The sequence below is a fragment of the Aegilops tauschii genome, chromosome 5 (assembly GCF_002575655.3).
Source record: "Aegilops tauschii subsp. strangulata cultivar AL8/78 chromosome 5, Aet v6.0, whole genome shotgun sequence".
In the NCBI taxonomy this organism is placed as follows: Eukaryota; Viridiplantae; Streptophyta; class Magnoliopsida; order Poales; family Poaceae; genus Aegilops; species Aegilops tauschii.
In genome coordinates, this window is record NC_053039.3 from 383342743 (window position 1) to 383355474 (window position 12732).

The following is a 12732-nucleotide window of genomic DNA, read 5'->3' on the forward strand; positions in this document are numbered from 1 at the left end:
CAGGAGAAGAAAACACACGGGCCGGCTTCAGCAAGTAGAGTTTTGTATTTGTTTTGTGTGTCTTCCAATTTTGCCCCTTGAACAAAAAATACTTCTGATTGTGTCTGGTAGTATTGGTCGATCTAGACCATTGAATGGCCGGAAATGAACGGCTCACATTATTTAGAAGTACTGTAAAAGATCTCATTCTTTACTGTATTCCAATTGAGGTGCAGTTCGTGGCACCTACTCGCCCTGTCCGCTCGCCAGTCGCGGTGAGATTGCCTGCTCGCCACTGGTGCCGACCGCTCGAGGTCGCCACCGCCCGCTCACCACTGGCAGTCTCCGCTCGCCACCGCCCGTTCGCTGGTCGCCGGTCGCTCCTCCCGCTCACTGCCCAATGTTGTTGGTTAGAATGCAGGCCTGCAGGTAATCCATGGACAGGTTGTAGTTCTGCTTGGGATCAGTCTTTGGTAGGAGTCAATCCATCTAGCACACAAAAAATATCCACTCTCAGATAGAAAAGTTATATATCGAAGATTCAATAATTGGAACACTGCAATTTTATTTATATGGACATATACGAAAAGACAATTTAGGCATGGAAGAGAAAAACAGCACCTCCAATCATTAACATTGCATTATTCCGACGTAGATTTGGCACTGACTCCTCTAGATGAACAGCGATTCCAATGTCCCTGTTACAGAAATAGCAAGTCCAATGTCAACGGCAATATACAATAGTAATAAGCATCAGAAATCTCGAGGTCCATGGCAATTAGAGTCCTTCTCAAGAACTTTTCCTGCTTCGATAACCACATATGAGCTGACCATATAAGCGTGAACAGTGAATGCATTATTGGTGTATGTAGAGCAGTACATAGCACGTTCTCTTGCATCTCTCAAACTTAAATGGTCACATCTCGATCTCTCAAATAGAGCACTACATTCCACACCAATTAATCAGTGATTGCATCACAACACGTGGATTATCTTGATCAACTCTAACAGGATCAAGTCAGCATTGGAATCAGCAGGAGGACCGTGGATCAGCAATCTGAGAAAGCAAATAGTCGTGACAAAAATAATCAAGATGCTGTAATCACTTGACAAGTTTGCAATAACACGTACCTGTGTGTTCACAAGACTATTGGCTTAGCTTCTCGTTTCTTAACTTGTAGAAGCTCGAGCTCGTAGGGTTACGTGAAGTCTTCTCGCCCAGCATTGCGAAGTTGACAACACTATAATGGCTGTAAGATTAAGCATTAGTTAGTTATGAAATCTATGATTTGTTCCTCATGAAAATGGTGTACATATAGATATCCATTAAAAATGGTCCTGCTATCGTTATTGTCACATATCTTCATTTCAGGTTTTTAGATGATAACAATATAACCGAAGGAATACCATAGGAGATTGAGAATCTTTCAAGTCTGACAAATTTTAAACTTGAAAATAATCAATTCAGTGGCTCATTATCCGATTCGCTTGGCCGCCTTTCAGAACTACAAAATATATAAGTCAGACTATGACTTGTGTTATCTCTTAGTATTACGGTACACTAACAAACATAAGGGTGTGGTAACTTCAATAGGGATCTGAGCCAAAATCTTCTAAGTGGAAATATTCTAATCTCTTTGTCAAATATTACATTTTTGAATTCCATGTAAGTTTTCCTTTCCATGCTGATATAAGCAGAAAACTGTTTGAATGTTATTGTTGTCATTGCAAGCCTTATATTCATTTTAATAAGCGAATAAGATCATTTGAACTCAATTATGTGATGATCTATGTTTTGTGTTTTGTAACAATCTAGCATAGAACAATCTTAGTGGTGAAATACATGAACAACTACATGCGTCCCTATAAAAGTATGGCCTACCTGAACTTTAATAATCCCTCCCATCCGAATTAGTCGACACAACCTCTATACAATGTCCATATTACACTTTATAAGGAATTTTATGCACTCCTTCAATTAACATAATGAGTGTAATCATGTGGTTCTAGATATACCGTCAACCACTTAAATTGTGGTTCACACTTAATGTCATGCAAAGGAAACATCAACAATACAAGTAATCCAGAAACCTACATGACAATCTATACGGAACCCAACATTTGGATTGAAAAACACCTGCTTGCATTTTATATTTAACATTTTATTAACAGGTGCATCAAGAAAATCCACCATAAAGGTGGTTTCTCGAAAGCATTGGTGGAGCAATAGTTCTCCTTGTTGCTATGTGTGTTCTAATCTTGCGAAGAGTGCCTTGCTGGAGTGATTTGTTTTTTGATGTTCCAGGTTAGTTAGAATTAGGGGTAAAAAAATTGTTCATGCATGTTTACCGTATTGAAATTTTCACCACGAAATAATTTCCCATCTATTGTAGTGGAATTCCACAAGAGAGGCTTTTTTTCCAACTAAGGACAAGATAAACATGTAAATTAAATTTTAGATGAGCATGCTCTAAGCCAGATCTTGGGTTGGCACAATAATTCCCGTTGCATCATCTCATGATTGCAACAAAAAATTTGAGTTAAAAAAAATCTTGGAAAGGGCTCTTTCACTAAGGTTTACAGAGGAGTTCTTCCAGGCCGAGACAATAAAGCGATTGCCGTCAAACGATTGGCTAAAGTAGAGAATCATGGACATGATATGGCTGTCAAATGAGAAGGTTAAGTTATAAGTGTGGCTGTCCACAGGAACTTACTAAAATTGATTGAATATTGCATGGCACCAAGGGATCACTTCTTGGTTTATCCTTTCATGGAGAATTTGAGACTTTCTTCTAGTTTGGATGGTAATATCACATTGCCAGTGGATTTTCCTATGTATATTTCTATGCACATATCTCGTTGATGGCTTTTGCTCAGTTGAACTATTAAGTTCTGATAGTCTTTGGCAGACACAATATTGTCTAACTTCTATGAATGATGAATTATAAATCTCTGACACCACCAAAAGTAAAGATAATTGAATTATCTTTTACTAGTATGAGACACAAAATAATAACAACAAAGTCATTCTAGGATAATATTATGCCATATTAGTCTACTTTGAACTATTGTCGAGGAAACTGATGAAAACACATAAATATGCAGGTTTAATGTGAGCTTCTCTATCCTATTTTTATGCCATATTAGCTCAGATTGTGACGGGAAAGGGTTTAGAATTCCATGTTAATGTGAGCTTCTCTATCCTATTTTTATTTACAAGTACTTGTGTAAACATGAGAAAATGATATTAATTTAGCTTGTGAAATCCAAGTAGTAGAAGCAATTTCATGCTGAGTTTTTCCACACAGGCTAGTTATATAATATTACAGTTCATCAATTATTACAGATGTAGTTCGAGCAAATTTTTCCAAGAAAACAATGTATTAAATACTTTACGATCTGACCAAAACGACAAAACAAGAGCCAAAAGTAAGAAAGAATTAATTTACACGATTTAGCTTGCACAATTTTAATTGATTTCAGTACGATAATAATTATTAATTTGAATGATAAATCTGAAAAACTAAATCCATTTTTTTAAGTATTTTGTACGAACATACAAATTTGAAAATAAGCCGTCAAAAGTCTGTATTGGAGATCATGACAGTCTAGCAAACTATGTGTATTCACCAATGTATAGAGTAAAAATAGAACATATCTAACAATTTATCTTATGAGCAAAAACTAAGAATTTATTATCTAGGACGCGTGTGACAAAATTTTAACTATGAACATATCATTTTAAAAGAGTTTTCTTTAGCCTCTACAAATTTCAAAATATCTCACTCATTTTTCTAGGGGACCTTTTCCACAAAGAGAACACTACTTCACATGTTCTCTAAGGCGCCTAAGTAGATAATACTATTATTCTAACAAATAAAGTGCTAGAACTCGAGGATGACACAGCCTGCGTCCCCGGTCTCAGGTTGTATGGTGCTCGATCGGAGATCGTGTGGCGTCCCGAAGTTAGGGATTGATAACAACAACAAGCAGACTGTGACTCAGATTACTTTGGGTTTAATTCATTACTTGATATTCGAAATAACAATCTCTATGATTATATAACCACAGTTTACAATGACTTGAAAGGTAAGAAACTCTTAAAAGCACTCCTAGACTTGGACTCTTAACATTCTTAGATAAAAGTCGGAGTGACCTTATACGGGACTAAACCACTATCATAACAAAGCCCAAAACTCTCCACATAAAGAAACTTCTGACGTGCTAATCCCTAATCTCATGTGTCCATGTCGACATTTTTTTTCAGTTTTATCAGACAAATTAATAATATTATTCTACTGAAATCAATTAAAATTGTGCAAACTAAATCATGTGAATCTTCTTTCTTACTTTTGGCTCCTGGTTTGTCGTTTTAGTCAGATCACAAAGTATTTAATACATTGTTTTCTTTGAAAACTTCAAGTCGAACTACATCTGTAATAACTGATGAACGTTAATATTATATAGCTAGCCCCTGCAAAAACTCGCATAAAATTGCTTCTACTACTCCGATTTCATGAGCTAAATTAATATCATTTTTTTGTTTTCACAAGTACTTGTAAATAAAAATAGGATAGAGAATCTTACATTAGCATGGAAGCCTGGACCCTTTCCCGTCACAATCTCTAACACCAAGCCAACATATCCATATATGTCAGTTTTCGTTGATGTCTCTCATGTACTCTGGAGCCATGTAGCTCAATGTTCCCTAGATCTCTATCATCATTATTTCCTTCCCTTGGATTGGCAGTCCAAAGTCTCCTAGCACAACTTCAAAATTTCCATCGAGCAGGACATTGACAACCTTGATATCACCATGGATAATCAGGGAGTTACAGTTATCATGAAGGTATTCCAAACCAAGGGCAGTGCCAAGAGCAATTTTCATTCTTCTTTCCAATCCAATGTTGGTTCATTTAGTTTTATACCCGCATATTTATGTGATTTCATCAGTTTTCTCGACGATAGTTCGAAGCAAACTATAATGATATAATATTATCCAAGAATGACTTTCTTGTTATTATTTGTGTCTCATACAAGTAGAGATAATTCAATTATCTTTACTTTTGACGGTGTCAGAGATCTATATTTCATCATTCACAGAAATAAGACATTGTGTCTGCCAAAGACTAATAGAACTGAATAGTTCAACTGAGCAAAGCCATCAATAAGATATGTGCATAGAAAAATATATAAGAAAAAAATCTACTGGTAATGTGATATTAGTTTCTAAACCAAGCAGCGCTCCCTTGTGCCATGCAATACCCTATCAATTTTAGTAAGTTCCTATGGATAGCCACACTTATAACTTCAGCTTCTTATTTCAAAGCCCTATCATGTCTATAATTTTCTACTTTAACCATTCGTTTGATGGCAATCGCCTTATTGTCTCGGCCTGGAAGAACTCCTTTGTAAACCTCAGTTAAAGAGCCCTTGCCAAGAAAATTTTCTTTACTCAAATTTCTTGCTGCAATCATGAAATGATGCAACGATAATTATTATGCCGGCCCAAGATCTAGGCTGAGACAATGCTCATGTTGAATTTAATTTACATGTTTATCATGTCCTTAGTTGATAAAAAAACCTTTCTTTGTAGAATTCCACTATAATAGATGGAAAATTATTTTCATGGTGAAAATTTCAATATGGTAAACATGCATTAACAAAAATATCCCTTAATCCTAACTAACCTGGAACATAAAAAATAAATCACATCGGCAAGGCATTCTTCGCAAGATTAGAACACACATAGCAACAACAACTATTGCTCCACCAATGCATCCAAGAACCACTTTTATGGTGGATTTTCTTGATCCACCTGTTAATAAATGTTAAGTATGAAATGCAAGCACGTGTTTTTAATTCCGAATGTCCATATGGATTGTCATGTAGGTTTCTGGATTACTTGTATTGTTAATGTTTCCTCTGCATGACATTAAGTGTGAACCACAATTTAAGTGGTTGACGGTTCAGCTAGAACCACATGATTACACTCATTATGTTAATTGAAGGAGCGCATAAAATTGCTTATACAAATATAAGCTACTCCATTCGATCTGAATTATTTGACGCAACCTCTATACAATGTAATATGGACATTGTATAGAGGCTGTGTCAACTAATTCGGATTAGAGGGATTATTAAAGTTCAGGCAGGCCATACTTGTATAGGGACGCATGTAGTTGTTCAGGTATTTCACCACTAAGATTGTTGTACGACAGATTGTTGCAGAACACAAAACGTAGATCATTAGATAATTGAATTCATATGGTGTTATTTGCTTATTAAAATAAATACAAGGATTGCAATGACAACAATAACATTCAGTCATTTTTCTTCTTGTATCAGCATGGAATTCAATGATGGAATATATTTGACAAAGAGATTGGAATATTTCCACTTAGAGGATTTTGGCTCAGAACCCTATTGAAGTTACCACACCCTTATGTTTATTAATTAACCATAATACTAAGAGATAACACAAGTCATGGTCTGACATACAAATTTTGCAGTTTCAAAATGCGCCCAAGAAAATCGGATATTGAGCCATTGAATTGATTATTTTCAAGTTTAAGACTTGTCAGACTTAAAAGATTCCCAACCTCCTGTGGTATTCCTCCAGTTGTATTATTATCATCTAAAAACCTGAACCGGAGATATATGACAACAACGATAGTAAACCATTTTTAACGGATATCTATCAATACACCATTTTTATGAGGAAAAAATCATATATTTCATAAGTAATTGATGCTTGATCTTACAGTCATTGTAGTGTTGTCAACTTCGCAATGTTGGGCGACAAGATTCCACTTAACCCTGACGAGCTCAAGCTTCTACAAATTCAGAAATGAGAAGCCAAGCCAATAGTCTTGTGAACACATGTACATGCTATTACAAACATAGTAATAGATGATAAGAAAACACCCTTGTGACCAAAAAAATTTATGAAACTAGAGACTATAATTACGGGCATGATGTTTTGGCACCGATAACAAATGCTCCTTATATTTGTACCATTATGTTTGGACTGGGAATGCATGCCATACACAATTTCGTTGAGGATACACACACATGAACACCAATATAACCGACGTACTATAGGGAGATTTAATGCAGGGAGGCCCTGCCGTGGGATGTTGAATATCATGGACGAGTAACGTCTGCAGTACGTTTTTAAGGCAAACGTTACCCATGGTTAATGGTTTGCTGGAAGCAAATGTTTCAGGGTACAGGCCGTTGAGGGTGTGTCCCATAAGGGCACTCCCAATGTATTTGGGTCTTAACGCTTTAGACTTCCCATAGTTGGGAGTATCATATGAAGCATCATGCATGCACACTAGGCAATTTAGATGAGGTGTCATAAAATTAAATGAAGAAAGAAATGATTCGGTATCGTGATATGATACCATAGTATAATAAATGGCGTGTTAATATGTGTCGTACAAAACAGTAAATGAGGTTATCTATGATACTATGCACACTACGCACAACCTTATGGGTAGTAGAATTATTTTAGAGACAAACACCACAATGCATTATATCTTAGATATTGTATCTAAATGATATTGCATTTAATTAATTCAGGGGTTATATTTATATCTCAATCTTGTGGCCTAATTCGGAAGAGAAGGTAAGGAGTGAAAAATACGGAGATATGTCACACAAAAGTATATTACACCGCATAGGAAAACCATCCAAGAGCCATATCTCCACTAACATACAACTCCCCTCTCTCTCTTTTCTTTAAATACAGTGCCACCTTGGCATTTTGCCTATGATACCATCCTACTATAAGAGCCAAGCATTAGGAGTGCCCTTGATGATTCCGGCTTCTTAGACCGTGGTGGTAGAAAAGGTGAGTTGAGAATCCAAGAGAAAGAGCAGGATTCGTTGACTGGAAGATGAAAATGCATGTCTGAGGAGCGTTGGGTCTTAGGGACCAGAGGATGACAAATGCACCAGAGATTTTTTAAAAATATTTTTCAGTTGGATTTTTGAAAGTTAATTAACTAATAAATTAGTGCAAATTACACGCTTCACATCAACCTAGAAGGGATTCATCACGCATGATTATTGGATATGAGTATGACCAACAGGGACAACCTTTTTAATTTTGTTATCAAAAAACAAAACAAGCACGAGCCCTTTCCGAGAAAAAAAATACAGGCACAAACTCTATCAGCAAAAAGACAAAAAACTAAAAAACACAAACTAGGCGTACAAGGCTCACTAGATTTTGTTGACAAACTAGGCAAAGTATGATTGAAATTTGAACATGAACATAAAAGTGGAAAAGCTGATACTAAGAGATAGTAAGCAAAGGCCCCCTCCCGCTCCCGTCCGCTCCCTCCCGCTAGGGTTCCGCCGCCGCCGGCTTGCGCGCCCCGGCCCTCCCCGCCCCCCCCCCCCCCCCCCTCTTCCCCCTCCCCATCCCGTTCCCGCCCCTGCGCCGCCTCCCCGGGAGGTGGCCGGGGCGGCGCGCCCCTCCTCTTCCCTCGGCCGCCACCCCCGTGAGCTCTCCCCCGCCGCCGCCGGCGGGTGCCCCGGCGCTGGCCCGGGTGCTGCCGGCGGCGGCGGGCCCTTCTGTACCCGCGCGTTCGTCTCCCTCCCGGGACTGGTGACGGCGGCGGTGATGCTCGGCTGGGCGGCGGCCCGACGACCCGGCAGCGGTCGCCGGCGGTAGGCGCGGTGGCGGTGCTGCCCTTGGCAGCAGGGCGGCGTGGTGGCGTGCGGTGGCCGGCGGCGCGTCCCCGGCCCAGATCTGGGCCCTCCCGGCCCCCATCTGGGTCCTAGCGGGCCGGTCCCTGGCATGGCTTCGTCGTCGTCTGTGTGGTGAGGAGGAGGAGCGGCTCAGATGGGGGGCGGCGATGTCGATGGCGTGCCTGCTGCAGCGCGATGGCGGGAGCTTTCCGGGAATGGAGTTCCCGGCCGGGCCTGTGGGCACACGGGCCTGGTAGGCTCCTGCTAGTGTGTCCGGTCGGCTACCGTCGTTGACGGTGGAGGTTGTGCCCTCCCGCGTGTTGACGGTGCTGCGGCCCCTAGTCCCGGCTCCTATCCCTTGTTGTGCAGACCTCACCTCGTGGTGCCGTGGTGAGACGGCGTGGAGGCTTCTTGACCATGGTGGCGCAAGATGGTGGTCGGTTTGGTGGTAGGCTCTGAAGCACCCGAGGTGAAGATTGGGATCGGGGGAAACCCCTGTCGGCCTGTCCGACACCGACGCGGCGACGCTGGTGGGTGCCGCCGGACCTTCCTGGAGGGCGTCGGGGGCGACCCTTCCTCTCGCCTCGTCGTGTACCGGGGGAAACCCTTGGCAGCAACGTCGTCTTCTTCGCGGTCCTTCTTGGAGGTGCTGATTGGTACCGGTGCTTCAGAGCCTTGGAGCTTGGTGGGAGATCTTCGGTGGGCGCAGTGGTCGTGAAGCTTCTTCGTTTCCGTCGATACGCCGTTGTCAGCATTCTTTTCTCTTGTTGTTTCTCTTTCGTTTCTCTTAGGTGTGATTGTGCTGCTTCCGCTCCAGCACCTATCCTTGGATGTATCGGTTGGTTGCTTTGGAATACAAAGCGGAGGGAAACCCTTTTTCTCAAAGTGGAAAAGCTCAGACCAGTTGAAACGAACAGCTTTGTTTGGCCAAAACATATACTACGTCTGTCAATCAGCTATTGATGTTGTCACCTCGCCGAGCAACTAAATTAACTGTCACGTTGCCGCAACAAGGGAGAAGCAGAAATTCCATGGCGATTATGGGGTGCCGAATACAAGGTTTGAGCTGTGTGGGCCTATAAGGTAGGGGATGGATACTGGCTATAGGTACAGAACGTTATGTCTAGTGCCTACCGTCAGCACATATGTGGAAAATGCATTCAATTTGAGTGCCAAACATGGGCCCTGCGGTGTCTCACAAAAGCAATATGAAATTTCGTATACGGACGGAATACAAGAGCTAGTGCTAATCTCAACAAGAGTGATCGGTACAGATTTCTGGAGCATATGAGCCTGAGAGCGAAAACGAAAATTTCAGTAAGGGATGTGCAATTTCTCAACAAAAAAAAGATGAGGAATGTGCAGTCCAAATGAAATCAAGGAAAAGTTGGTATCAAACACAAAGGATATACTTTACTCAAAATGTGCGAGATTCTTTACTCTGTTCAAAGGATAGAATGTAAACATACTGTAACTGCCTTTGGCAGGGACTGGTTTAGTGGAGTTACGCAAGAGATGATTAGGTTAGGCTTCACTTACATTTCGACCACGTTGCCGTCAGGATCACACATGACAGTAGCAATAGTACTACATGCAGTATCTATATAGCGATTCCAGTCTTCTAGGACACCACGACTGTCATTAAGCACCATCTTCACCTCAAACAGAGCCTGGACTGGAGAAAGGCAGGTTTTATTAGTAAATAAAAGGTAAATACTCAATCAAAGAGAACTATTAAGTTTGGTGAATAGTTCTGGTTAAGATCTATTGCATGTTTAATATGGATGTACCGTAACTGACACAGAGCTTGCAAAACGATATTACTACAATCGTAAAACATATAGCATGAAAAGGTCAGGCCAGGCAATAAACTGATTAATAACCATAAAGAAACTGATTAAGATGTTTATTCTTTGCCCTCAGGATAACCAAGGGAAGCTCATGCTTAAGCTTGTTCTACCACTCAGAAGCTCAAAATAAGTGTCTGCATTTTTAAAGACTATCCCATTGCGTGAAGTGAATGTGCACCAGGGCACTACAATGAAAATGCCGTGATTTCACACCCAAAAAACAGGATATGCGTTCGTCTTTTCTTATGGTTGTTTTCTCGACATTGCTAATTCACAGAATTGACAACGACAAGTGCGGGGATCCAAAATCCAGTTAAGTGTTTTTATTTTCGAAAGAGACTATTCTGCAGCCCCTTGAAAAGAAAAATCTATTCTACATCAAATTTTTTTCGTCACTACTAATGTGTGACATCTTTGGTCAAAATTCTCAATCTGAATATGCAATTCACTTGTCCAGTTACTTTATGTGCTGAAGGTAAAAATCCCAGTGTAAAGGTCTTACCCTGTTGATCAAACATCTGATATGCAACAGACTGTAAGAACCCCAGGAAGACTAATCCATAAGCTAGCTTCATTGTTTCCAAAAGCTGATATCAGCTTTTTCTGGATTGAAGAACGAAGAATCGCTGCTGATTATAATCTTAACTCTGTTTGCTTCACAGAACAGAGGAATGTGTCAGTGCCAGTCTGCCAAATACCTGCATTATTATGGATCAAAATAAAGGGCATACGAAACACAGCAGATAATAAAATCAACTGAGAACAGTACTCCCTCCCTTCAACTATATAGTGCATATTTTGTTTTTTCAAAGTCAAATGTTTCTATGTTTGACCAAGTTTTTAGCGTATTTATATCTAAAGTACTGAATAAATAAAATATAAAGTACACTTCATAATGAGTTTAATGATACTAATTTGTATTGTCGATGTCGATAAATTTTTCTTGGCTTTTAGAAAACAAAATATGCACTGTATTTTTAGAATGGAGGGATTATGATAAATACTACAAACCGGAAAGCAAGTAAATCAGAGGAGATGGCCAGTGGCTTGAATTTATTTTATAATATGGCTACTACGTGCCAACTAGTTATTTTTTTGGGGAATTTACAATAAGTAACTAGAATTGTATATAAAATCGCGACATGGGAGAGGTCAAAACCCGGATCAAAAAGGAAAGGAAGTTCAAAGCCCAACCACCATGTCTCACCCACTACTAATGCTGCCTTTCTTCCTTCTCCAAACCTAGTGGAGCCATAGAGACCAAGAACGACCGTAAAAAAATGTCAAAAACAGGCGATAAAAATCTGTCTCCCCCCGCATCCATCCACAAAAATCTTATGTCTCTGAAGTATTGGGAGCTTACATGCGTGGAGGATGTCCTGCTGCTCAACCTCGGATCTATTTGAAGTGAAGATGATGCTTAATGACAGTCGTGGTATCCTAGAAGAGCCAGGCGACTGTCTACGCTGGCCATTAAGCATCGTCTTCACCTAGGACACCACGACTGTCATTAAGCATCGCCTTCACCTCAAGCCCAGAATGGATCCGGTAGCCAGGCGACTATCTCTACGCTGCGATGTGGTACCCTTGCTTGATGTCTACGCTGCAGCTAGTTTCTGAAGTTGGGTTCCTTTTGATTCAGGTTACCAGTTCTTCATGGACGAGGATGCGGATCGAGTGGCAGAGCCAGCCTCGATGTGGTGCTCACAATCGCCGGTTCGCGCCCCGTTGGCGCTGCTGTTGGATTCTCGCCGGTCGCGCTGGCCGGCGAACCTAGGGGATTTATCTGTTGTTGCCGTGTGGAGAGGAGTGAGCGGCATGGGTGGGTGGGATGTGTTCTCTATTCTTGCACACTAGGTGCTCCTTTTATACTAGTCTCTCCCGTCCGAGAGGGGCACCTCCAGCAGTCAGTATGGCTTCTGGTGCGACTCTATTGCATTTTGCTGCAACTCCAGCAGTCGATCTAGAGTAATTAAGGTACGGTCACCTTTATATCACTCGTATTGAACTCAATGTTGTCGCTGTAGGCAGTCAAATTTGTCAGTTGGCTGTCTAGCCGGACTAATTTATCGCACTTGTACTGCCTAGTATCATTCGTCATTTTTGTTCATGTTATAAGTCGCAAAGCAGCTCTCCGCCTTTCTAGAGATTTCAATACGGACTACATACAGATATATATAGACATATTAAGAATGTAGAT

General features: G+C 40.6%; 1 protein-coding gene across 31 annotated transcripts; it reads right to left on the reverse strand.

The window, feature by feature from the left end:
• Window positions 1–26: 26 nt before the first annotated feature.
• Window positions 27–12377, reverse strand: LOC120964825 (uncharacterized). 31 transcript variants are annotated; one of them, XR_012184940.1, is made up of 8 exons: window positions 11896–12372; window positions 11035–11186; window positions 10222–10357; window positions 6744–6815; window positions 4567–4783; window positions 1111–1229; window positions 601–677; window positions 27–468 (listed from the first exon to the last, which is right to left on the reverse strand). XR_012184940.1 is itself a non-coding variant. In XM_073500457.1 (5 exons), the coding sequence occupies exons 2-4, from the start codon at window positions 11105–11107 to the stop codon at window positions 1127–1129; spliced, it is 312 nt and encodes a 103-aa protein (XP_073356558.1). In that variant the 5' UTR covers window positions 11108–11186; window positions 11896–12370; the 3' UTR covers window positions 27–677; window positions 1111–1126. The 31 variants fall into 31 exon arrangements, 5 of the variants coding, with proteins under 5 accessions (XP_073356558.1, XP_073356556.1, XP_073356554.1 ...); XR_012184934.1 differs by having other exon boundaries at window positions 601–1036; window positions 1111–1220; window positions 11896–12370; XR_012184929.1 differs by having other exon boundaries at window positions 601–1036; window positions 11896–12369.
• Between the last annotated feature and the right edge of the window lie 355 nt (window positions 12378–12732).